The 20,353-nt window shown below is 50.4% G+C and overlaps 2 protein-coding genes across 2 annotated transcripts in view; one reads left to right on the top strand and one right to left on the bottom strand.

Moving 5' to 3' along the window:
* The window catches only part of drap1 (DR1-associated protein 1 (negative cofactor 2 alpha)), a 26,330-nt gene extending 17,924 nt beyond the window's left edge, over positions 1–8,406 (bottom strand). The window contains exon 1 of the mRNA XM_072245980.1: positions 8,292–8,406. Coding sequence (XP_072102081.1) covers positions 8,292–8,333 — 42 coding nt within the window. The 5' untranslated portion in view covers positions 8,334–8,406. The remainder of the gene's footprint in view (positions 1–8,291) is intronic.
* c28h11orf68 (chromosome 28 C11orf68 homolog) lies at positions 8,337–20,353 on the top strand. Its single transcript, XM_072245979.1, has 2 exons — positions 8,337–8,560; positions 19,491–20,353. Exon 2 carries the CDS (start codon positions 19,518–19,520, stop codon positions 20,268–20,270), a length of 753 nt encoding a protein of 250 aa, XP_072102080.1. The 5' UTR covers positions 8,337–8,560; positions 19,491–19,517; the 3' UTR covers positions 20,271–20,353.

The following is a 20,353-nucleotide window of genomic DNA, read 5'->3' as shown; positions in this document are numbered from 1 at the left end:
AGAAGAATGCTTTCTACAGTGCATCTATAAAAATTAGTGAGGGTTTTAGGGGACAGGCCAAATTTCTTTAGTTTTCTCAGGAAGTAAAGGTGCTGGTGGGCCTTCTTGGCCGTGGACTCTGCTTGGTTGGATCAAGTCAGGTCATTTGTGATATTGACCCCGAGGAACTTAAAGCTTTTGACCTGTTCCACTTGCGCACCACCGATGTAAATGGGGTCGTGCGGTCCGCTACTCCTTCTGAAGTCAACAACCAATTCCTTCGTCTTGCTGACGTTGAGGGATAGGTTATTGTCTTCGCACCATGCCACCAGGTTCTTAATTTCCTCTCTGTACTCAAACTCATCATTACCCGAGATACGGCCTACAATTGTTGTGTCATCAGCAAACTTATATATTGAGTTTGATGGAAACTTGGCAATACAATCGTGGGTAGCCAAGTAGCAGAGACTGAGGGACAGCCCGATCGGGGGGGGGGGGGGCTCCTAAACCTTTGTGCGTGGTGGACCAATACCGTTAAGCAAGGGACCCCAGGTTGTGAGAAGAGGCTTAGAAGATTATAAAGCGCATACAAAGAAAAGTCAGCCAGTATCTTTTCTCCCTCTGGGTTGAAAAGTCTAATTCGAGACAGAGATCAACTTGAGGCACGAGGAGGCAGGTTCAAAGGAGATTTATACGGAGAACGGCGGGGGGGGGGCTTGGAATGCACTTCACGGGGCGACAGAGGAAGCAGATACAACAGGGGTGCTCAGGCACGCGAGTGCACAGGATGTAGACATTGTCTAGGCAGAAGGGATTAGTTTGGTTGGGCATTTGATTGCAAACTTAGTGAGTACAGTATCAGAGAGTGGGCTGAAGGGCCTGTGGTGTATCACTCTACGGTCTACCCCAGTTGCAAACGGCTGATCGCTTATTCAGAGTTAATGTCACTCAACCGTACCCACGTATACCGCCAACGAGACATTCCTCCGGACCAAGGTGCACAACACAGTACGTATAACTCGCACACATAACACGTAGAGCAATATTACGACAATTAATATGGTGCACTTCGGATACGAGTTGAATAGAAAACAGTTGAAGCTACGGGCGCTTCGTGACGAGACCTGGGTGGTGGCAGGGAGTTCAGTCGTCTTGCAGCCCGGGGGAAGAAGCTGCTTCCCACCCTGACAGTTCATGTGCCTCCTGCCTGATGGCAGGGGGTCAGAGAGATGGCTGGAAGGATGGGAGGGATCACTGGTAATGCTGAGGGCCCTGCCTACGCAGTGCTCCTGATAAATGCCTCGAACGGGCGGAGGAGAGACCCTGATGATGTCCTCAGGGACTTGCGGTCGGACGAGCCGATCATTGAGATGACGATTCCCAGACTCTCCGCCTTGGGAAGGCCTAACAGGGTCACTGAGGATGCCCACCGCCCTGGCCATTCCTTCTTCTCTACCTTCTGGGAGAAGATGCAGCAGTCTGAAAGCCTGATAGACCAGAGTGAAGAACACCTTCTTCCCCACTGCTGTCAGACTCCTGAGCCCATCAGCCCTCTGGCAACCCTTTCCCGGTGGTACCGTCTCGAATCTGCACTCTTTGTGGGTTTCGGGTAGGTGCAGACGAACCACCTCCTTCCGCGAATGCATGGCCCCCTCCGTACAGAGAATTAAGTGCACCAAGTTCCTGGGAGATCATATCACGGGCAACCTCACCTAGTCCCTGAATATCACCTCCCTGAAAAGGCGACACAGCAGCGTCTCCACTTCCTGAGGAGTTTGAGGCAATGAGGCTCTCCCCACCCTCACCCACCTTAACCACATTTTCCAGGAGCACCATTGAGAGCGTCCTGACAAGCTGCGTCTCCATCTGGTCTGGGAGCAGCCGAGCATCGGACCGGAAGCCCCTACAAAGGACTGTGAGAACGGCCGAGAGGATCGTAGGGGTCTCCCTACCATCCATCGGGGCATTTATCAGGAGCGCTGTGTACGCAAGGCCCTTAGTATTATCAAGGATCCCACCCATCCATCCAGCATCCTCTTTGACTTCCTACCATCAGGCAGGAGACTCCGATGCATAAAGACAAGAACGGTCAGGATGGGAAACAGTTTCTTCCCTCAGGCCATCAGGCTTCTGAACTCCCTGCCGCATCGCATTCAAAGTATCACTGGTTAATCTGTTCCATACCTTACAATATTTAATTTATACCTAATTCATTTGAAGATTTAATTCTTACTTTCCCAAGTTATTGTACTACTGTGATTCAGAGAAACGTTGTTTCGTTTGACGGTATACGTGTATATAGTTAAATGACAATAAACTTGACTTGACTCTTAATTGTATCTGTCTCATTTTGTTCATCACGTCAGCACAGGGGTTCACGGACCACTCGACCGGTCCATGCCACAGGAAAGGTTGGGAACCCCTGCATTGGTCCATTTTTTGCTTGCTTGTATTTATAATTACAATGCATACTCAGTGGGCCACTTGATTAGGAACACTTGCACATAAAAGCACGCCAACGTGGTCAAGAGGTTCAGTTGTTGTTCAGACCGAACATCAGAATGGGGGAAGAAATGTGATCTATGCGACTTTCGTTGTTGGTGCCAGATGGGGTGGTTTGAGTATCTCAGAAGTTGCTGACCTCCTGGGATTTTCATGCACAACAGACTTGAGAATTTACAGAGAATGGTGCAGGGGAAAAAAAAATCAGTGAGCGGCAGTTCTGAGGATGAAAATGTTAATGAGAGAGGTTGGGGAGAAAGTGAATGCAGCGGCTTCTCGGGGGCCAACCAAAGGTGCTCTTTTGTTTGTAAAATTTGTTATTTTACGATCCAAAGACAATTTTACTCTAAGAACATGGGGTAGATAGATATACTTTGTTGATCCCAAAGGAAATTACAATGTCACAGTAGCATTACAAGTGTACAGATATACAAATATTTGAAGAGAAGAAAGAATAAAAAATAAGTTACCTCAAACAGCCTAACAGGAGGGGTCACCACTTCCCTGTCTATAGGTTGACTCATTATAGAGCCCAGTGACCGAGGGTAAGAATGACCTCATATATCGTTTTTTTTGAGTGAATATGCGTCTTTGCTTGCTATTTTGAATTACGTTACTCGCTATTTTTGAGTAGTTGCTTGTCATTTTGAATGCTTTGCACCTTGGCCCCACAGGAACGCTGTCTCGATCAGCTGTATCTATGTATGGTTTAAATGATAGTTAAACTTGATTTGGTTTGATTCGAGAACGGCCAGACCAGTTCAAGCTGACAGTAACTCAAATAACCACGCGTTACAACGGTGGTGTGCAGAAGAGCACCTCTGAACGCACGACCCGTTGAACTTGATGAGAATGGGTTACAGCTGCAGAGGACCCAGACTTACACTCAGGGGCCGCTTTATTAGATACACGAAGTACCTCATAAAGTGGCCCGAGTCGAGGTCGGAGGAGGGCTCCTGAAACATTGGAAGTCGGACACCTGGTGCCCTGTCGGGGGCGCATCGTAACATCCAGTGAGCGGCAGTTCTGCGGGCGAAAATGCCTCGTCAGTGAGAGAGGTCAGAGGGGGATGGCCAGACTGGGTTCAGGCTGACAGGGAGATGACAGGAACTCAAATAACCACACATTACAACTGTGGTTGAACGTGCAACATGCCCACCCTTGAAATGGATACGCCACAGCAGCAGAAGGTCAGGAACATAAGCTCAGGTTACTTTAGGAGGCATCTAATATGGTGGCCATCTGGTCTAGATGCGTTACTGGATTCAAAACTGAATTTTCTCCCAGGTACAACAATGATGACGAGCTAAAAGTAAGATACAAGCTGAAATAGGTAAAGATCAATGTGGTTTTGTGAAAGACAAAGGTAAAAGAAACACGATTTTGATGTTAAGGATACTATCAGAATGAGCTATTCAAGTGCAAAAAGATTTGTTTGTTTGTTTTATCGACTACACAAAAGCATTTGATGAAGTGAAGCACAGTAAGTTATGTGAAATATTACAGGAAACTCGAGATCTAGATTCGAAAGACCTCTGCCTATTCAAAAATCTGTACTGGGAACAAACTGCCACTGTGAGAATAGATGGAGAAGTGAGTCAGTTTATGAAAATCAAGTGAGGCGTTAGGCACGGGTGTGTTTTCTCCCCTGATTTATTTAATGTGTACAGCGAAACAATATTACAAAAAAAGAGACATCTTGGGAATCAAAGTTGGCGGTGAAAACATCAATAATTTCAGAATTGCGGATGGCACTGTGTTAATTGCAAGTACAGAGGAAGAACTACAAAATTCATATAATTGTTGAAGAAAGTGCAAAAATGGGTCTATCTATCAATTGCAAAAAGAGAGAATGTATGGTGATATCCAAAAAGAAGGAGAATCCTATCTGCAGGCTGAGAATAAACGGAGAAGACATAAAATAAGCACAGAACTTTTGATACTTAGGAAGCTGGGTGACATCAGATGGCAGGTGTGACATGGACATCAAAAGAAGAATAGGGATGGCGAAAGACACCTTTACGAGAATGAAGAGCATGCTGACCAACACTCAACTAGGCATGACAACCCGCCTCAGGGTACTGAAATGTTACGTTTATCCAGTTATGTTATATGGCTCAGAATGTTGGACAATATCTAGTAACATGAGGAAACGAATTGAAGCAGCAGAGATGTGGTTTTTGAGGAGGATGCAAAGAATATCTAATGAGGATGTCATGAACAGGGCAAACACAAAAAGAGAAATAACGTATGAGATCATGAAAAGGCAGCGCGACTTCATTGGACATGTGGTTAGGAAAGATGAGTTAGAATGCACGGTAATTATGGGAAAGATTGAAGGGAAGAAAGCAAGAGGAAGACAAAGACAAATGATGATGGAGACAGCAGCCAGAGAACTGGAAATGAATACCAATGAATTGATCCACTTGACCCGAAACAGGAGTGTGTGGGCCATGGCAGTCAAAGCCCAAACTGGGCATGGCACCTTATGGTGATGACGACTGTGGACACGGTGGACACTGATTACCGTTAGCTACTGTTTTCACTCTCTGTTTCCTTGGCGTAATTTGAGTATAATTTATACTCTGTGTGTTGCCCGTCCTCGTGTGCGCGTGGGGCTTTCGCTGTCCTATCAAGCTCTGCTTTAGACAGACCCATGACCTGGACTCCACAGCCACATGTGGCGAGGAATTCCACAGATTCACTCCCCAGCCCCGCCGCCGGCTAAAGAAATTCCTCATCTCCGTTCTAAATGGACATTCGCCTGTGCCCTCCGGTCCTAGACTCTCCCGCTATTGGAAATACCAGCTCCACGTCCACTCTATCAATATTTGATAGTTTTCAATGCAATAACCCCCTCTTTCTTCTGCTCTGCGAAGTACGAAGCTAAGGCACGCAAGGACAGTGGGCTGTCAGCTCTGAGGACTCCAGGGGCAGCAGCAGAACCAAAGGGCTTTCAGGAGTTAACCTATGAAGACTGTTTGATGGCTTTGGGCCTGTACTCACTGGAGTTTACAAGAACGAGAGGAAATCCCACTGAAACCTATCGAATGTTAAAAGGCCTGGTTAGACCGGACGTAGAGAGGACGTTTCCAATAGTGGGGGAGCCTCGGCGCTCAGTGTACAGCCTCAGAATAAACAAAATGCCCCTTGAGAACAGAGATGAGGAGTGGTGGATGTGTGAAATTCGTTGCCGCAAACAGCTGTGGAGGCCAAGTCATTGGGTGCATTTAAAATGGAGGTTGATAGGTTCTTGATTAGTCGGGGCGTCAAAGGTTATGGGGAGAAGGCAGGGGAGTGGAGTTGAAAGGGACAATAAATCAGCCGGGATGAAATGTCGGAGCAGACTCGATGGGCTGAATGGCCTCATTCTGCTCCTATCTCTTACACCCAGACTGCCCATCTCTCTGTTCCAGAAATTCAACCCACCGAGCCCCCTGACCCCGCCCCCACCCTCTTACCCCTAGGAAGCAGGAACCTCAGCTGCCCAGGTAAAGCAGTCAACGCAGTAAAGGACCCCACCCACCCCAGACATTCTCTCCTCTCCCCCAGGGTCTTTCCACAGCTCGCTCCTGCCATCAGATACACGTCCGACAGCACGTACCACCGGGCTTCAGGACAGCTTTTACCCTGCTTTTAGAAGGCTCTTCGAAGGAGTCAAAGTACATTTATTGTCAAAAGTACGTATGCAGTGTACAACCCTGAGATTCATCTACCCACGGACAGCCATGAAAGAAAGAAAACAATGGAACCCGTTCAAAAAAAATGCAAATTACACAAATAGCAAAAAGCACAGATGGCAAGAGAGACTCTTGACCTCACGATCTACCTCATTATGATCTTGCACCTTATCATATACCTGCACTCTCTCTGAAACTGTTAACACTTTATTCTGCATTCTTATTGTGCTTCCTTCTACCTCAGTGATTTGATTTGTGAGGTGAGCTTTCCTCTGTATCTCGGTATCGGTGACGATAAGAAACCATTTCCCTCCCCCTCCCCCCAGGTCGACAGCCCGCGACCGCCCGCATCTCCCTCCTCAGACCGGGCTGTCGAGGTCTCTCTGAATGACCCACCAGGGTCTCTGCATACCTCCGTTCCCCAACACAGCCTCCCCTCCAGGAATTCTTCCTGCAGATTACAGAATGTACCTACATGCCTGTAGAACCGCTTTCATTGTACCTGTGGCCCCTCCAGGCTCCCCCCGCCCACTTCCAATCACTGCATCAGTGCCCACACCCCCACTCATAGAAACATAGAAAATAGGTGCAGGAGTAGGCCATTCGGCCCTTTGAGCCTACACCGCCATTCAGTATGTTCATGGCTGATCATCCAACTCAGAACCCTGTACCTGCTTTCTCTCCATACCCCCTGATCCCTTTAGCCACAAGGGCCATATCTAACTCCCTCTTAAATATAGCCAATGAACTGGCCTCAACTGTTTCCTGTGGCAGAGAATTCCACAGATTCACCACTCTCTGTGTGAAGAAGTTTTTCCTAATCTCGGTCCTAAAAGACTTTCCCTTTATCCTCAAACTGTGACCCCTCGTTCTGGACTTGCCCAACATCGGGAACAATCTTCCTGCATCTAGCCTGTCCAATCCCTTTAGGATTTTATACGTTTCAATAAGATCCCCCCTCAATCTTCTAAATTCCAGAGAGAATAAGCCTAGTCGATCCAGTCTTTCATCATATGAAAGTCCTGCCATCCCAGGAATCAATCTGGTGAACCTTCTTTGTACTCCCTCTATGGCAAGAATGTCTTTCCTCAGATTAGGGGACCAAAACTGCACACAATACTCCAGGTGTGGTCTCACCAAGGCCTTGTACAACTGTAGTAGTATCTCCCTGCTCCTGTACTCGAATCCTCTTGCTATGAATGCCAGCATACCATTCGCCTTTTTCATCGCCTGCTGTACCTGCATGCCCACTTTCAATGACTATAATGACACCCAGGTCTCGTTGCACCTCCCCTTTTCCTAATCGGCCACCATTCAGATAATAATCTGCTTTCCTGTTTTTGCCACCAAAGGGGATATAATCGTCCTAGTGGGATCCACCCCCTCCACACCACCCTGGCGTCTGCAATCACCCCACCCCACTGGGATATTCTTTGGGTTCCTCACCATTTTGCTCACAATGGTCCCAATGAGGCACCTGTCCCCCCACCCTCCACCCGGCCTCTCCCTCCCACCCAGGCCTCTGGCTGGTGACCTCTCCTGGTCCTCTATTGCACTGCCCGTTACACAAACGCCACTCTATGCACACCCTTCCTCACCGACCCCCCGACTCCACGCCAGGAACCTCCATCCCCGGGATGACCCGTCTCCCCTGGCAGAAAACGGCGGCAACCTCCACCCCCCACCACCACCAGATCCAGACAAACAGGGCGGACACCCACCCCAACCCATGGTGTACTCACCACCCCGCCCCCCGACTGGACCCACCGGTGGGAAGTGGTACCCCGACGCATTCCCCTCTCACCCCACTAGTTCACGTCCCAGTACCCAGACCCCAGACCCCAGTTCTTGGACTCACCGGCGGGAGCCACGGTACCGAACCCCCAGCCCCAGGACATGTCCCCATCCCAGACACCAGCGGGAGCCGCAGTACGGGACCCCCCAACACCGGGACCTGTCCCCACGCCGGACTCACCGGCACGAACCCACCCCCGCTACATGTCCCCACCCCGGACACCGGCTCTGGCCCCGGACTCACCGGCAGGAACCGCGATACCGGACTCCCTACCCCGGCGGGAGCCGCAGTACCGGACCCCGCACCCCCGGGACATGTCCCGGCCCCGGACTCACCGGCGGGAACCGCGCGTTGTATTTTTTCTTCTTCGACGGCATCTCGGCCTCTGGCTGCGGGGCTCGGGCTCCCTGACGTCAGCGGGGCGGCGCAGGGTCCTCCGGGGCGGGCCGGCGCGCAGACGGGGGAGGTAGGCGGCCAGCCCGTTTGCCTGTCCGGCCGCGGCCCGTTTTTCCGCCCCCTCACCGGTGTGTCGACTCTGCCTCCTCCGCCGGCGGGTAGGAGGGGCCTCCCGCCCGAGGGAAGCGAAGAGACCGGAAGAGGAACGGTGAGACGTGGGGATGGAGGAACCGGGGGGGGACGAGAGGGAGGAAAGGCCTCGGTAATAGCCTGGCTCTCGCTAGGGTGACGCCCCCGGGTCCGGTTGCTAGGGAGACGGGAGTCCGCTCTTAACCCCAGGGCCTGTTGCTAGGGAGACGGGGGCTCCCGTTCTTACCCCCGGTGCCTGTTGCTAGGGAGACGGGGGCTCCCGCTCTTACCCCCGGGGCCTGTTGCTAGGGAGACGGGGGCTCCCGCTCTTACCCCCGGGGCCTGTTGCTAGGGAGACGGGGGCTCCCGCTCTTACCCCCGGGGCCTGTTGCTAGGGAGACGGGGACTCCCGCTCTTACCCCCGGGGCCTGTTGCTAGGGAGACGGGGGCTCCCGCTCCTACCCCAAAGTCTGTTGCTAGAGTGACGCCCCTCCTCCCCCAGGGGTTGTTTCTAGGGAGACAGGTTGTTTCTCTCTCCCTCTCCCTTCCTCTTTCCCCCCCCCCCCACCCCCGTTGCTAGGGAGACGGGTCCTCTCTCTTCCCCCTCCCCTCCAGCATGTTGCTAGGGACGGGCCCTCTCTCGCTTCTCCACCCAGGGCCTGTTGTTAGGGAGACGAGTACAGACTCCACCCAGGGCCCCGTTGCTAGAGAGATGAGTACACCCTCCTCCCAGCCCGTTGCTAGGGAGACAGATCCTCTGCTCCACAGGACATGTTGCTGGGGAGACTGGTCCTCTCTCCCCCACCCCAGTTGCTAGGGACAGGCCCTCTCTCCTCCTTGCCCCCCACCAGGGTCTTGTTGCTAGGGAGACAGGCCCCTCTTCTCCCCTCCTACCCCCGGGGCCTGTGGCTAAGGAGCAAGTAGAATCCAGAAACACATGCGGCATGAACCTCAGAGTTCCCCAAATAGAGTCTACAGCCACTGGGCCTCCACACTGTGCCGTCCCAGTTTGAGAGATCAAATGCAAAGAGGCATTACTCTGGTAGAGGGATCTTGGTGTCCAAGTCCTTGGCTCTCAGGCGCACAGGCTGCTGGGGCGGTAAAGAAGGCACGTGGTGAGCCTAGCTTCATTAGTCGAGACACTGAGTTCAGCAGTCAGGAAGTTACGTTGCTCTGTCGGTTTCTGTGCGAGGAAAGGGTTGGGGGGGAGTTGCGAGTTTTTGCTTTTTCTTTTTGTGCAGTGGGCGGAGTTGATGTCTTCCTTTCAACTACTTGTAAGCTTTTCTGTATTCTGTGACTATCTGGAGAAGATGGGTCTGCATGAACCTTTGAACTTTGTGTGAGCATATGACCAACTGGTGAAGGCATTCGTCTAGTGATCCCAAGGTCGCTGGTTCAAGCCTCAGCTGAGGCAGCCTGTTTGTGTCCTTGAGCAAGGCACTTAATTACACATTGCTCTAGTGTCTGTGCGAGGAGTGGCACAGACTTCCAATCTGCACCTTGTAAGGCATGGAAATGCCTGACGCAAGCCTCTTATGGTCTGAGTCGACGTTCCCTTCCCCTTTGAACTTTGTAAAACTCTGGTGTGGCCACATCGGGGAGTATTTCTAGCCCCACCATGTATAGGAAGGATGTTGAGGCTTTGGAGAGGGTTTAGGAGAGGTTTACTGGTATTAAGTGTACTTTGCTGTAGAGAGAGATTTGACAAACTTGGCTTTTCAAAAAAATTATTTTATTGAGATACAGCACGGGATAGGTTCTTCCCCCCTTCGAGCTGCGCCGCCCAGCAATCCCTCAATTTAACCCTAGCCTAATCACGAGGCAATTTACAATGACCAATTAACCTACGCCTTTGGACTGTGGGAGGAAACCGGAGCACCCGGAGGAAACCCACGCGATCACGGGTTTGAACATACAAACTCCTTACAGGCCGCGGCGGGGACCGGTCGCCGGTACTGTAAACCGTTGTGCTGACCGCTACACCACCGCGTCACCCCTTTCTCAGCGGCTCAGCCTAATGGAAGTTTTCAAAAACATCAGAGGCGTAGATAGAATAGACAAGGTCAACATTTCTAATGCTGGAGGGCAAGGGTGGTCCCCAGCAGAAACCTCTTTATGCTCTACATCGGGGACTCGTGGTGGAAGGTGTTGCATTGGGCAGTACCATGGAATAAGTTTTTAAGTGACACCCCGTCCACTTGTCCGTCCAATGACCAGAGGAGTCAGTGTACCATGTCTGTATGGACTGTGAGAGGTTGCAGCCCCTGTTTGAATATCTGAAGGGGCTAGTTACACTTCGGCCCCGTGCTCCCGATATACAGGCACCCAGTAGGGAAGGGGGTGGGTTGCTCGGCAGGCCTACTGGTGACCTTGCTCCTGAGCCCGGCCAAGGTGACCGTTCGCCGGTCCTGGCGGCAGGCGGTCGAGGGCTGTTCCGGGGATACGTTGGTGCTCGAGTTCCTCGGAGAGGGAGAACGCGATCACGATGAGAATCGTGGGGTTTTCCACAAATGGTGGGCTCCCCGGCGAATTGACTGCTTTATAGACAGCAATAATCAGATTTTAATTTGAAATTGCTCACCGTCTTGTAAATACTTGGTGTTTTGCGTATCTTTGCGAGAATAATCTCCTGTAGTTCTGTAGGAACAAATTCAGGAGAGCAAGCACTTAAGGTGAGGGGGGAGAACTCAGAGGGGTTGTGCCGGGCAAGTTCTTTTAAAGACAGCGTAGTGGACACTTCCAGTGCATTGGCCGGGGAGGTGGTGAAGATAAATACAATCAATTCAAGACAATGGGATCCGGGTTCATAGCTCCTTGAAAGCGGCCTCACAGGTCGATAATGTGGCTCAGAAGGCTTGTGGAATGCTTGCCTCTATTAGTCGATTGAGTTCAAAAGTCAAGAGGTTATGTTGCAACTTTATAAAACTCTGGTTGGGCCACATTGGGAGTATTGTGTCCAGTTCTGGTTGCCCCACTATAGGATGGATGTTGGGGCTTTGGAGAGGGCGCAGAGGAGGTTTACCAGGGTGCTGCTTGGTTTAGAGGGCGTGTGCTATCATGAGAGGCTGGATAAACTTGGGTTGTTTTCTCTGGAGTGCCGGAGGCTGAGGGGAGATCTGATCAAGGTTTACAGGATTATGAGAGGCATAGATAGAGTGGACAGGGAGTATCTGTTTCCCAGGGTTGAAATGTCTAATGCCAGAGGGCGTGCATTGAAGGTGAGAGAGGGAATGTGAGGGGTAAGTTTTTCACTTAGAGAGTGTTGGATGTCTGGTGTGCTGGTAGAGGCAAACACATTAGAGGCTTTTAAGAGACGTTTGGATAGGCACATGGATGTGAGGAAGATGGAGGGATCTGGACACGGTGTAGGTAGGAGGGATTAGTGTTTGGGTGTTTTGGATTGGCTTTTTAGCTGGGATAGCACAATATTGTGGGCCGAATGGCCTGTTTCTGTGTTGTGCCATTCTGTGCTTCTATGTGCAGGGAATGAAGGGATAGGGAGGTTGTGCAGCTGGAACAGACAGTTTTGTTAGCCATTTTGACCTCATAATCTACCTTGTTACACCTCATAGAAACATAGAAAACCTACAGCACAATACAGGCCCTTTGGCCCACAAAGCTGTACTGAACATGTCCTCACCTTAGAAATTACCTAGGCCTACCCAGAGTCCTCAATTTTTCTGAGCTTCATGGAGCCATCCAGGAGTCTCTTAAAAGACCCTATTGTATCCGCCTCCACCACCGTTGCCAGCAGCCCATTCCACACACTCACCACTCTCTGCGTAAAAAACTTACCCCTGACATCTCCTCTGTACCTACTTCCAAGCACCTTAAAACCATGCCCTCTCGTACTAGCCATTTCAGCCCTGGGAAAAAGCCGCTGACTATCCACATGATTAATGCCTCTCATCATCTTATACACCTCTCATCATCTTATACGCCTCTCATCCTCCGTCGCTCCAAGGAGAAAAGGCCGAGTTCACTCAACCTATTCTCGTAAGGCATGCTCCCCAATCCAGGCAACAGCCTTGTAAATCTCCTCTTCACCCTTTCTATAGTTTCCACATCCGTCCTGCAGTGAGGTGACCAGAATTGAGCACAGTACTCCAAGTGGGGTCTGACCAGGGTCCTATTTAGCTGCAACATTACCTCTCGGCTCTTAAACTCAATCCCACGGTTGATGAAGGCCAATGCACCGTATGCCTTCTTAACCACAGAGCCAATCTGCGCAGCAGCTTTGAGTGTCCTATGGACTCGGACCCCAAGATCCCTCTGATCCTCCACACTGTCAAGAGTCTTACCATTAATACTATACTCTGCCATCGTGTTTGACTTACCAAACTGAACCACCTCACACTTATCTGGGTTGAACTCCATCTGCCACTCCTCAGCCCAGTTTTGCATCCTATCAATGTCCTGCTGTAACCTCTGACAACCCTCCACACTTTCCACAACACCCCCAACCTTTGTGTCCAGTGGTCACCGACCTCCATGCAGAATATGACCCATCTTCAACCTTCTGTGGGCAAGCCAATTCTGGATCCAGAAAGCAAGGTCCCCTTGGATCCCATGCCTCAATTTCTCAATAAACCTTGAATGGGATACTTTATCAAATGCCTCGCTGAAATCCACATACACCACATCTACTACTCTACCTTCATCAATGTATTCAGTCACATCCTCAGAAAATTCAATCAGGCTCATAAGGCACAACCTGCCTTTGACAAAGCCATGCTGACTATTCCTAATAGACAATAGGTGCAGGAGTAGGCCATTTGGCCCTTTGAGCCAGCACCGCCATTCACTGTGATCATGGCTGATCATCCACAATCAGTATCCAGTTCCTGCCTTATCCCCATAACCTTTGATTCTGCTATCTTTAAGAGCTCTATCCATCTCTTTCTTGAAAGTATCCGGAGACTTGGCCTCCACAGCCTTCTGGGGCAGAGCATTCCATATATCCACCACTCTCTGGGTGAAAAAGTTTTTCCTCAACTCTGTTCTAAATGGCCTACCCCTTATTCTTAAACTGTGGCCTCTGGTTCTGGACTCACCCATCAGCGGGAACATGCTTCCTGCCTCCAGCATGTCCAATCCCTTAATAATCTTATATGTTTCAATCAGATCCCCCCTCATCCTTCTAAATTCCAGTGTATACAAGCCTAGTCGCTCCAACCTTTCAACATATGACAGTCCTGCCATCCTGGGAATTAACCTTGTGAACCTACGCTGCACCCCCTCAATAGCAAGAATGTCCTTCCTCAAATTTGGAGACCAAAACTGCACACAATACTCCAGGTGTGGTCTCACCAGGGCCCTGTACAGCTGCAGAAGGACCTCTTTGCTCCTATACTCAACTCCCCTTGTTAAGAAGGCCAGCATGCCATTAGCTTTCTTCACTGCCTACTGTACCTGCATGCTTGCTTTCAGTGACTGATGTACAAGAACACCTAGATCTCATTGTACTTCCCCTTTTCCTAATTTTACTCCATTTAGATAATAATCTGCCTTCCTGTTCTTACCACCAAAGTGGATAACCTCACATTTATCCACATTAAACTGCATCTGCCATGCATCCGCCCACTCACCCAGCCTGTCCAAGTCACCCTGCATTCTCATAACATCCTCCTCACATTTCACACTGCCACCCAGCTTTGTGTCATCAGCAAATTTGCTAATGTTACTTTTAATCCCTTCATCTAAATCATTAATGTATATTGTAGACAGCTACGGTCCCAGCACTGAACCCTGCGGTACCCCACTGCACCCACCACCTGCCATTCCGAAAGGGACCCGTTAAACGCTACTCTTTGTTTCCTGTCAGCCAGAAAATTTTCAATGCATGTCAGTACTCTACCCCGAATACCATGTGCCCTAATTTTGCCCACTAATCTCCTATGTGGGACTTTATCAAAGGCTTTCTGAAAGTCCAGTTACACTACATCCACATTCACTTGCTCTCCCTTGTCCATTTTCATAGTTACATCCTCAAAAAATTCCAGAAGATTAGTCAAGCACGATTTCCCCTTTGTAAGTCCATGCTGATTTGGACCTATCCTGTTATCATATTATGCCTCTCCAAATGTTCATAAATCCTGCCTTTCAGGATCTTTTTCCATCAACTTATCTAGCACTGAATTAAGACTCACTGGTCTATAATTTCCTGGGCTATCTCTACTTCCTTTCTTGAATAAGGGAACAACATCTGCAACACTCCAATCCTCCGGAACCTCTCCCGTCCCCATTGATGGTGCAAAGATCATCGCCAGAGGCTCAGCAATCTCCTCCCTCGCCTCCCACAGTAGCCTGGGGTCCATCTCATCCGGTCCCGGTGAGTTATCCAACTTGATGCTTTCCAAAAGTTCCAGCACATCCTCTTTCTTAATGTCTATATCTCAACCTCGTTCTGCGTTCTGTCATTGTTCTACCTCAAAGCACCATGCATTTTTGTCATGTGAAGAGCGTTTGATGGCTCTGGAATTCAGAAGAATGAGGGGTGACCTCATTGAAACCTATCAAATGGAGAAAGGCCTCGATAGAGTGGATGTGGGGAGGATGTTTCCTATGGTGGGGGAGTCTTAAGACCAGAGGACACAGCCTCAGAATAGAGAGGCGTCGTTTTAGAAGGGAGACGAAGAGGAATTTCTTTAGATAGATAGATAGATATACTTTATTGATCCCGAGGGAAATTTGGTTTCGTTACAGCCGCACCAACCAAGAATAGAGCGTAAATATAGCAATACAAAAACCACAAACAATCAAACAACAAAATGCAAACTATGCCAGATGGAAATAAGTCCAGGACCAGCCTATTGGCTCAGGCTGTCTGACCGTGCACGGGAGGAGCTGCAAGTTCGATGGCCACAGGCAGGAACAACCTCCCGTGCCGCCCAGTGTTGTATCTCGGTGGAATTATGGCCGGAGTCCAACAGCAAAAAGTTCAATATCCGGTCTACAAGCACGTTCCTCGATCGTAATATGACCTGGATTGCACCATCTGCTGTTAACCAGAACAGCAAGCCCCCAACTCCTTTACGCTTACTGCTCTCAGTGCACCTCTGGTCAGCCTGAACGGTCTGGAAGCCGTCCATGGAGAAGTTTTGATCGGGTATGTCCTCATGCAGCCCCGTTCCAGTGAAACACAAAACACTGCACTCCCGAAAGGTTCTCTGACGCCTGGCTAGCACCGTCAACTCGTCCATTTTATTACCCACCGAACTGCTCTTCTCCGTAAGTCTCTGTTGTCTCGACCCGGTCCTCTTTCCTCGCCTTTGTGATCCCCCTCTGCATCCTCTGTGTGTCTTCCTCCAGATTTCAGCAGGGGTGTCCGCCGCTCTGCTCGCTAAACTGGCCGGCATAAGCGCATTTAGCCAGAGAGTGGTGAATCTGTCCAAGTCTTTAAGGCAGAGGTTCATGGATTCTTGATTGGTCAGGGCATGAAGGGATACGGGGAGAAGGCAGGAGATTGGGGTGGAGGGGGGAAATGGATCAGCCATGATGAAATGGTGCAGCAGACTCGATGGGCCAAATGGTCTAATTCTGCTCCTATATCTTATGGTGTTACGGTATTGAATTGATCTGTATGATCAACATGCAAGACAAGTTTTTCACTGACCATGATAAACCAATTTCAATACAATGTAGAATGCTCAGTATGAACTGTACAGCACGGGACTGGCCATTCGGCCCACAATTTCATTACTGGATTAATTAGTTCGTAACTACGTTGTGGACTGAAGAGTGGTGGGGGGGGGCATGGTAGCATAGTGGTCAGCACGACGGTTTACAGTACCGGCGACGCGGGTTCAATTCCAACCGCTGCTTGTAAAGAGTTTGTACGTTCTCCCCGTGACCGCGTGGGTTTCCTCCGGGTGCTCCGGTTTCCTCCCATATTCTACAGGCGGACATGTTAATTGGTCACATGGGTGTAATCGGGCAGCAGGCTCGCTGGGCCCAAACGTTCTGTTACCGTGTGGTATTTTGAAATTTTTAAAAAAGCCAGAAAACTGTCTCCATTCCACCAAGGGACTACACCCGCGGGACTGTTGAGCACTTCTTCTCCAGGGTTGGATCAATTTGTTTGGGTCGATTGGATTTAAAGTCAGAATTTAGTCGATAGTTGTTGCATCGATTGGATTTAAAGTCCGAATTTCACTAATCGGGATTTTTTTTAGTAGATCACGGATTAATTTGTGTGATGGTGTTTAGCGGGTTTCGAGAGCCCGATGGAACCCAGTGGGTCAGTCGCTTCAGTCGGGGTACGACGGTAGCATAGCAGTTCGCCCGGCACTTTTTCAGCTCGGGGCCTTTCGGAGTTCGATTCCGGTGCGGTCCACAAGGGGTTTGTACGTTCTCCCCGCGACTGCCTGGGTTTCCTCCGGATGCTCCGGTTTCCTCCCACAGTCCAAAAGACCGGTTAGTAGGTTAATTGGTGATTGTAAATTGTCCCGTTTTTAGATTGGGATTAAATCGGGGATTGCCGGCCGGCGGCTGGAAGGGCCTGTCCTGCCCTGTATCCCAATCAATAAAGAGACAAATACAAGTGAGGCTCATAACCAGGCAGATTGAGGTCAAAGCGTCCACGTTCTAGAGGCCTGGTCGCCATTTTCTCATTGGCTACCACAAAGCCGGCGTAGCAGCGTCCGCACCGGACTCCGGGGCGAGCGGTCCCGGCTTCGAAGCGGCCGGCTCCTCGCGCGCTTTCCACCCGCGCCTTGCTGAGCGTCGAGCCAGCGACTCGGCCTCGTTTTTAAAAAACCCAAGATGAATGTGAAAGGTTGCCACCCGATGCGGAGAGGATCTCAACCGCAAAGCTGCGCACTGGATTACACTGGTTAATTACTGTTGCAGTGTAAACTCAAAGTTGTGCACTGGATTACACTGGTTAATTACTGTTGCAGTGTAAACTCAAAGTTGTGCACTGGATTACACTGGTTGATTACTGTTGCAGTGTAAACTCAAAGTTGTGCACTGGATTACACTGGTTAATTACAGTCGCAGTGTAAACTCAAAGTTGTGCACTGGATTACACTGGTTAATTACTGTTGCAGTGTAAACTCAAAGTTGTGCATTGGATTACACTGGTTAATTACAGTCGCAGTGTAAACTGTATGTATACTGTTCATACAATGAACAGGGTAAAACAGAAACAAATGCAGAATGAGCCAGGTCCATTTCTTGCCACTGGAGTTTCTTCCTGTACTTGTGTGGGTTTCCTCCTACATGATGAACAGTTTTAGGACCATAGGATGTAGGAGGAGAATGAGGCCATTCAGCCCATTGAGTCTGCTCCGCTATTTCATCATGGCTGATCCATTTCCCCTCTCAGCCCCAATCTCCTGCCTTCTCCCCGTATCCCCCCATGCCCTGACTAATCAAGAATCTATCAAGCTCTGCCTTAAATATACCCAATGACTTGGCCTCCACAGCCACCCTGTGGCAACAAATCCCACAGGTTCATTGCCCCCTGAAGAAATTCCTCCTTATCTGTGTTGTAAAGGAACGTCCCTCTATTCTGAGGCTGTGTCCTCTAGTCCTAGACTCTTCACCCACATAGGAAACATCCTCTCCACATCCACTCTGTTGAGGCCTTTCACCATTCGATAGGTTTCGATGAGGTCACCCCTCATTCTTGCAAAATCCAATGAGTACAGGCCCAGAGCCATCAAACACTCTTCACATGACAAGCCTTCCAATCCCAGAATCACTTTCTCGACCCTCCTTGTCATGTCAAGCGCATTCTTTCTCCGAAAAGGAGCCTAAAACTCCCAAGTGAGGCCTCGCTAGTGCGTCATAAAGTCTGAATGTTACATCTCTGCTTTCATATTCCAGTCCGCTCAAAGAGGATGCGAAATTGCATTCGCCACCCTAAAGTGACCGCTAGAGAATCCCGCACAAGGACCCCCATAAGACCCTTTGCACCTCAGATTTTTTAATCTTCTCTCCATGAGAAAATAGTCTAGCTTAGTATGTCCTGTTGAAGGGTCTCAGCCCGAAACGTCGACTGTTTACTCTTTTCCATAGAGGCTGCCTGGCCTGCTGAGTTCCTCCAGCATTTTGTGTGCGTTGCTAGGTTAGCGGGTTAATTGGTCATATGGGCGTAATTGGGCGATGCGGGCTTGTTGGAAAGCCCTGTATCTCTAAACAAAGTTCAAAGTAAATTGTATTATCAGAGTACATACAAGCCACCACATACAACCCTGAGGTTCATTTTCCTGCAGGCATACTCAGCAAATCTATAGAATAGTAACTGTAAACAGGATCAACGAAAGATCAACCAGAGTGCAGAAGACAACAGACTGTGCAAATGCAATTATAAATAAATGGCAGTAAATAATGAGGGCATGAGATAAAGAGTCCTTAAAGAGAGATCATTGGTTGTGGGAAAATCTCAATAGGTGAGTGTAGTTATTCCCTTCGGTTCAAGAACCTGAAGGTTGAGGGGTAGTAACTGTTCTTGGTGGTGTGGGTCTTGAGGCTGATTCTCAAGGAGCAACTTCTTTACGTGGGGGCTGGGGGTGCATTATTGAACAAGCTACCCAGAAGTGAGTTGGGATAGGTATGACTTTTCCAAGACTCTTGCATGGATTGGAAGGATTTAGCGGGATCTGGGCCAAAGGCGGATTGTGAGAGCGGCTCAGATGAGATGGGAACCTTGGTCAGCATGGATGAGATGGGCCGAGGGGCCTGTTTCTGTGCTGTATGACTCTGTGAATATATGGAAGGCCTCAGGGATGAGGAGCATTTGATGTTTCTGAGCCCGAACTTGATGGGGAACTGGGAGGCAGTGGCCACTTTATTAGGTACGCCCTGCAGAAGACAAGAGAGGGAAAGTACGGGGGCAGGCAGACAGGAAGGTGCAAAGTCACAATGAGGTGTATTGTGAGGTCAAGAGAACGGGAGGAGGGGTGAGTGAGGACCTGCTGTCTGACAGGACAGAGCAGGCGGCAGCTCCCCCCCCCCCCCACCAAAAGCCCATGGCTCACTCTCTCCCACTCCCTTTAACACAGGACACCCACCGCCTGGAGGCCCGCGGGATGAGTGACCACGAGGAAGAGGAGGAGGGGGATGCGGCCGGGGAGCCCCGCGAGGCGGTCGACTACGCGGCGGAGTCGATGGCGGCCGACATGGACCCCTGGGTGGTCTTCGACGGCCGCAAGACCCCGCGGGCCGAGTTCGACGACTGGCTGGATAGCAATCGGCCCTCCCGCACCTTCCGGTACGGGGCGCCGGGGCTGGGGGGTGAGCCCGTGGGCTGGATCGCCGTCTACGGGCCCACCTGCTCGCCGCCGGCCGAGCAGGGCGACGCTGAGGGCCTGCAGGAGGACTGGGAGAGGCTGCTGTCCAGCGGCCGGCCCGTCACCTTCGAGACGGTCAGCGAGCTGGCGCTGAACCGCAAGGTGCTGAGCGGCAAGTGGCTGATGCACCTGGACACGGGCTTCAAGGTCGACCAGGCCTGGGGGCGCATCGCCCGGGCGGTGCTGGACGGCAAGCTGCCGGCCGCTAAGGTCAGCCCCTTCTGCCCCTCCTCGGGCGCCAAGCACGTGATCTGCATCCCCGGTGACGACTTCACCGACCTGGCGCAGGTGGTGAGCCTAGACTCTGCCATCCGCTCGCTAGGCATCAAGTGCCCGCTCTCCTTCAAGCCCGACGCCTACACCTACCTGGGTCTCTACCGGGGCAACCGCTGGAAGCTCTCCCCCACCGTCTACGAGAGCCACTTCGACCTGGAGTGCATTCCCCGGCGTTCCCGAATCATCTGCAAAGTGACCATGCGAGAACTGACCTGACTCCGTCCGCGGGAGTTTTTTTTAAACATTAACTTAAGCGTGTACAGGTTTAACAGAGCGAAAAAAAAATATCGGCAAAGAAA

Source organism: Mobula birostris, chromosome 28 (assembly GCF_030028105.1).
Source record: "Mobula birostris isolate sMobBir1 chromosome 28, sMobBir1.hap1, whole genome shotgun sequence".
NCBI classification, from domain to species: domain Eukaryota; kingdom Metazoa; phylum Chordata; class Chondrichthyes; order Myliobatiformes; family Myliobatidae; genus Mobula; species Mobula birostris.
Note: the sequence above shows the minus strand (reverse complement) of the source record. Positions and strands in the feature narration are given on the sequence as shown.

Coding starts and splice junctions, on each gene's coding strand:
- c28h11orf68 (XM_072245979.1), top strand. CDS start 19,518: ATGAGTGACCACGAGGAAGAGGAGGAGGGGGATGCGGCCGGGGAGCCC.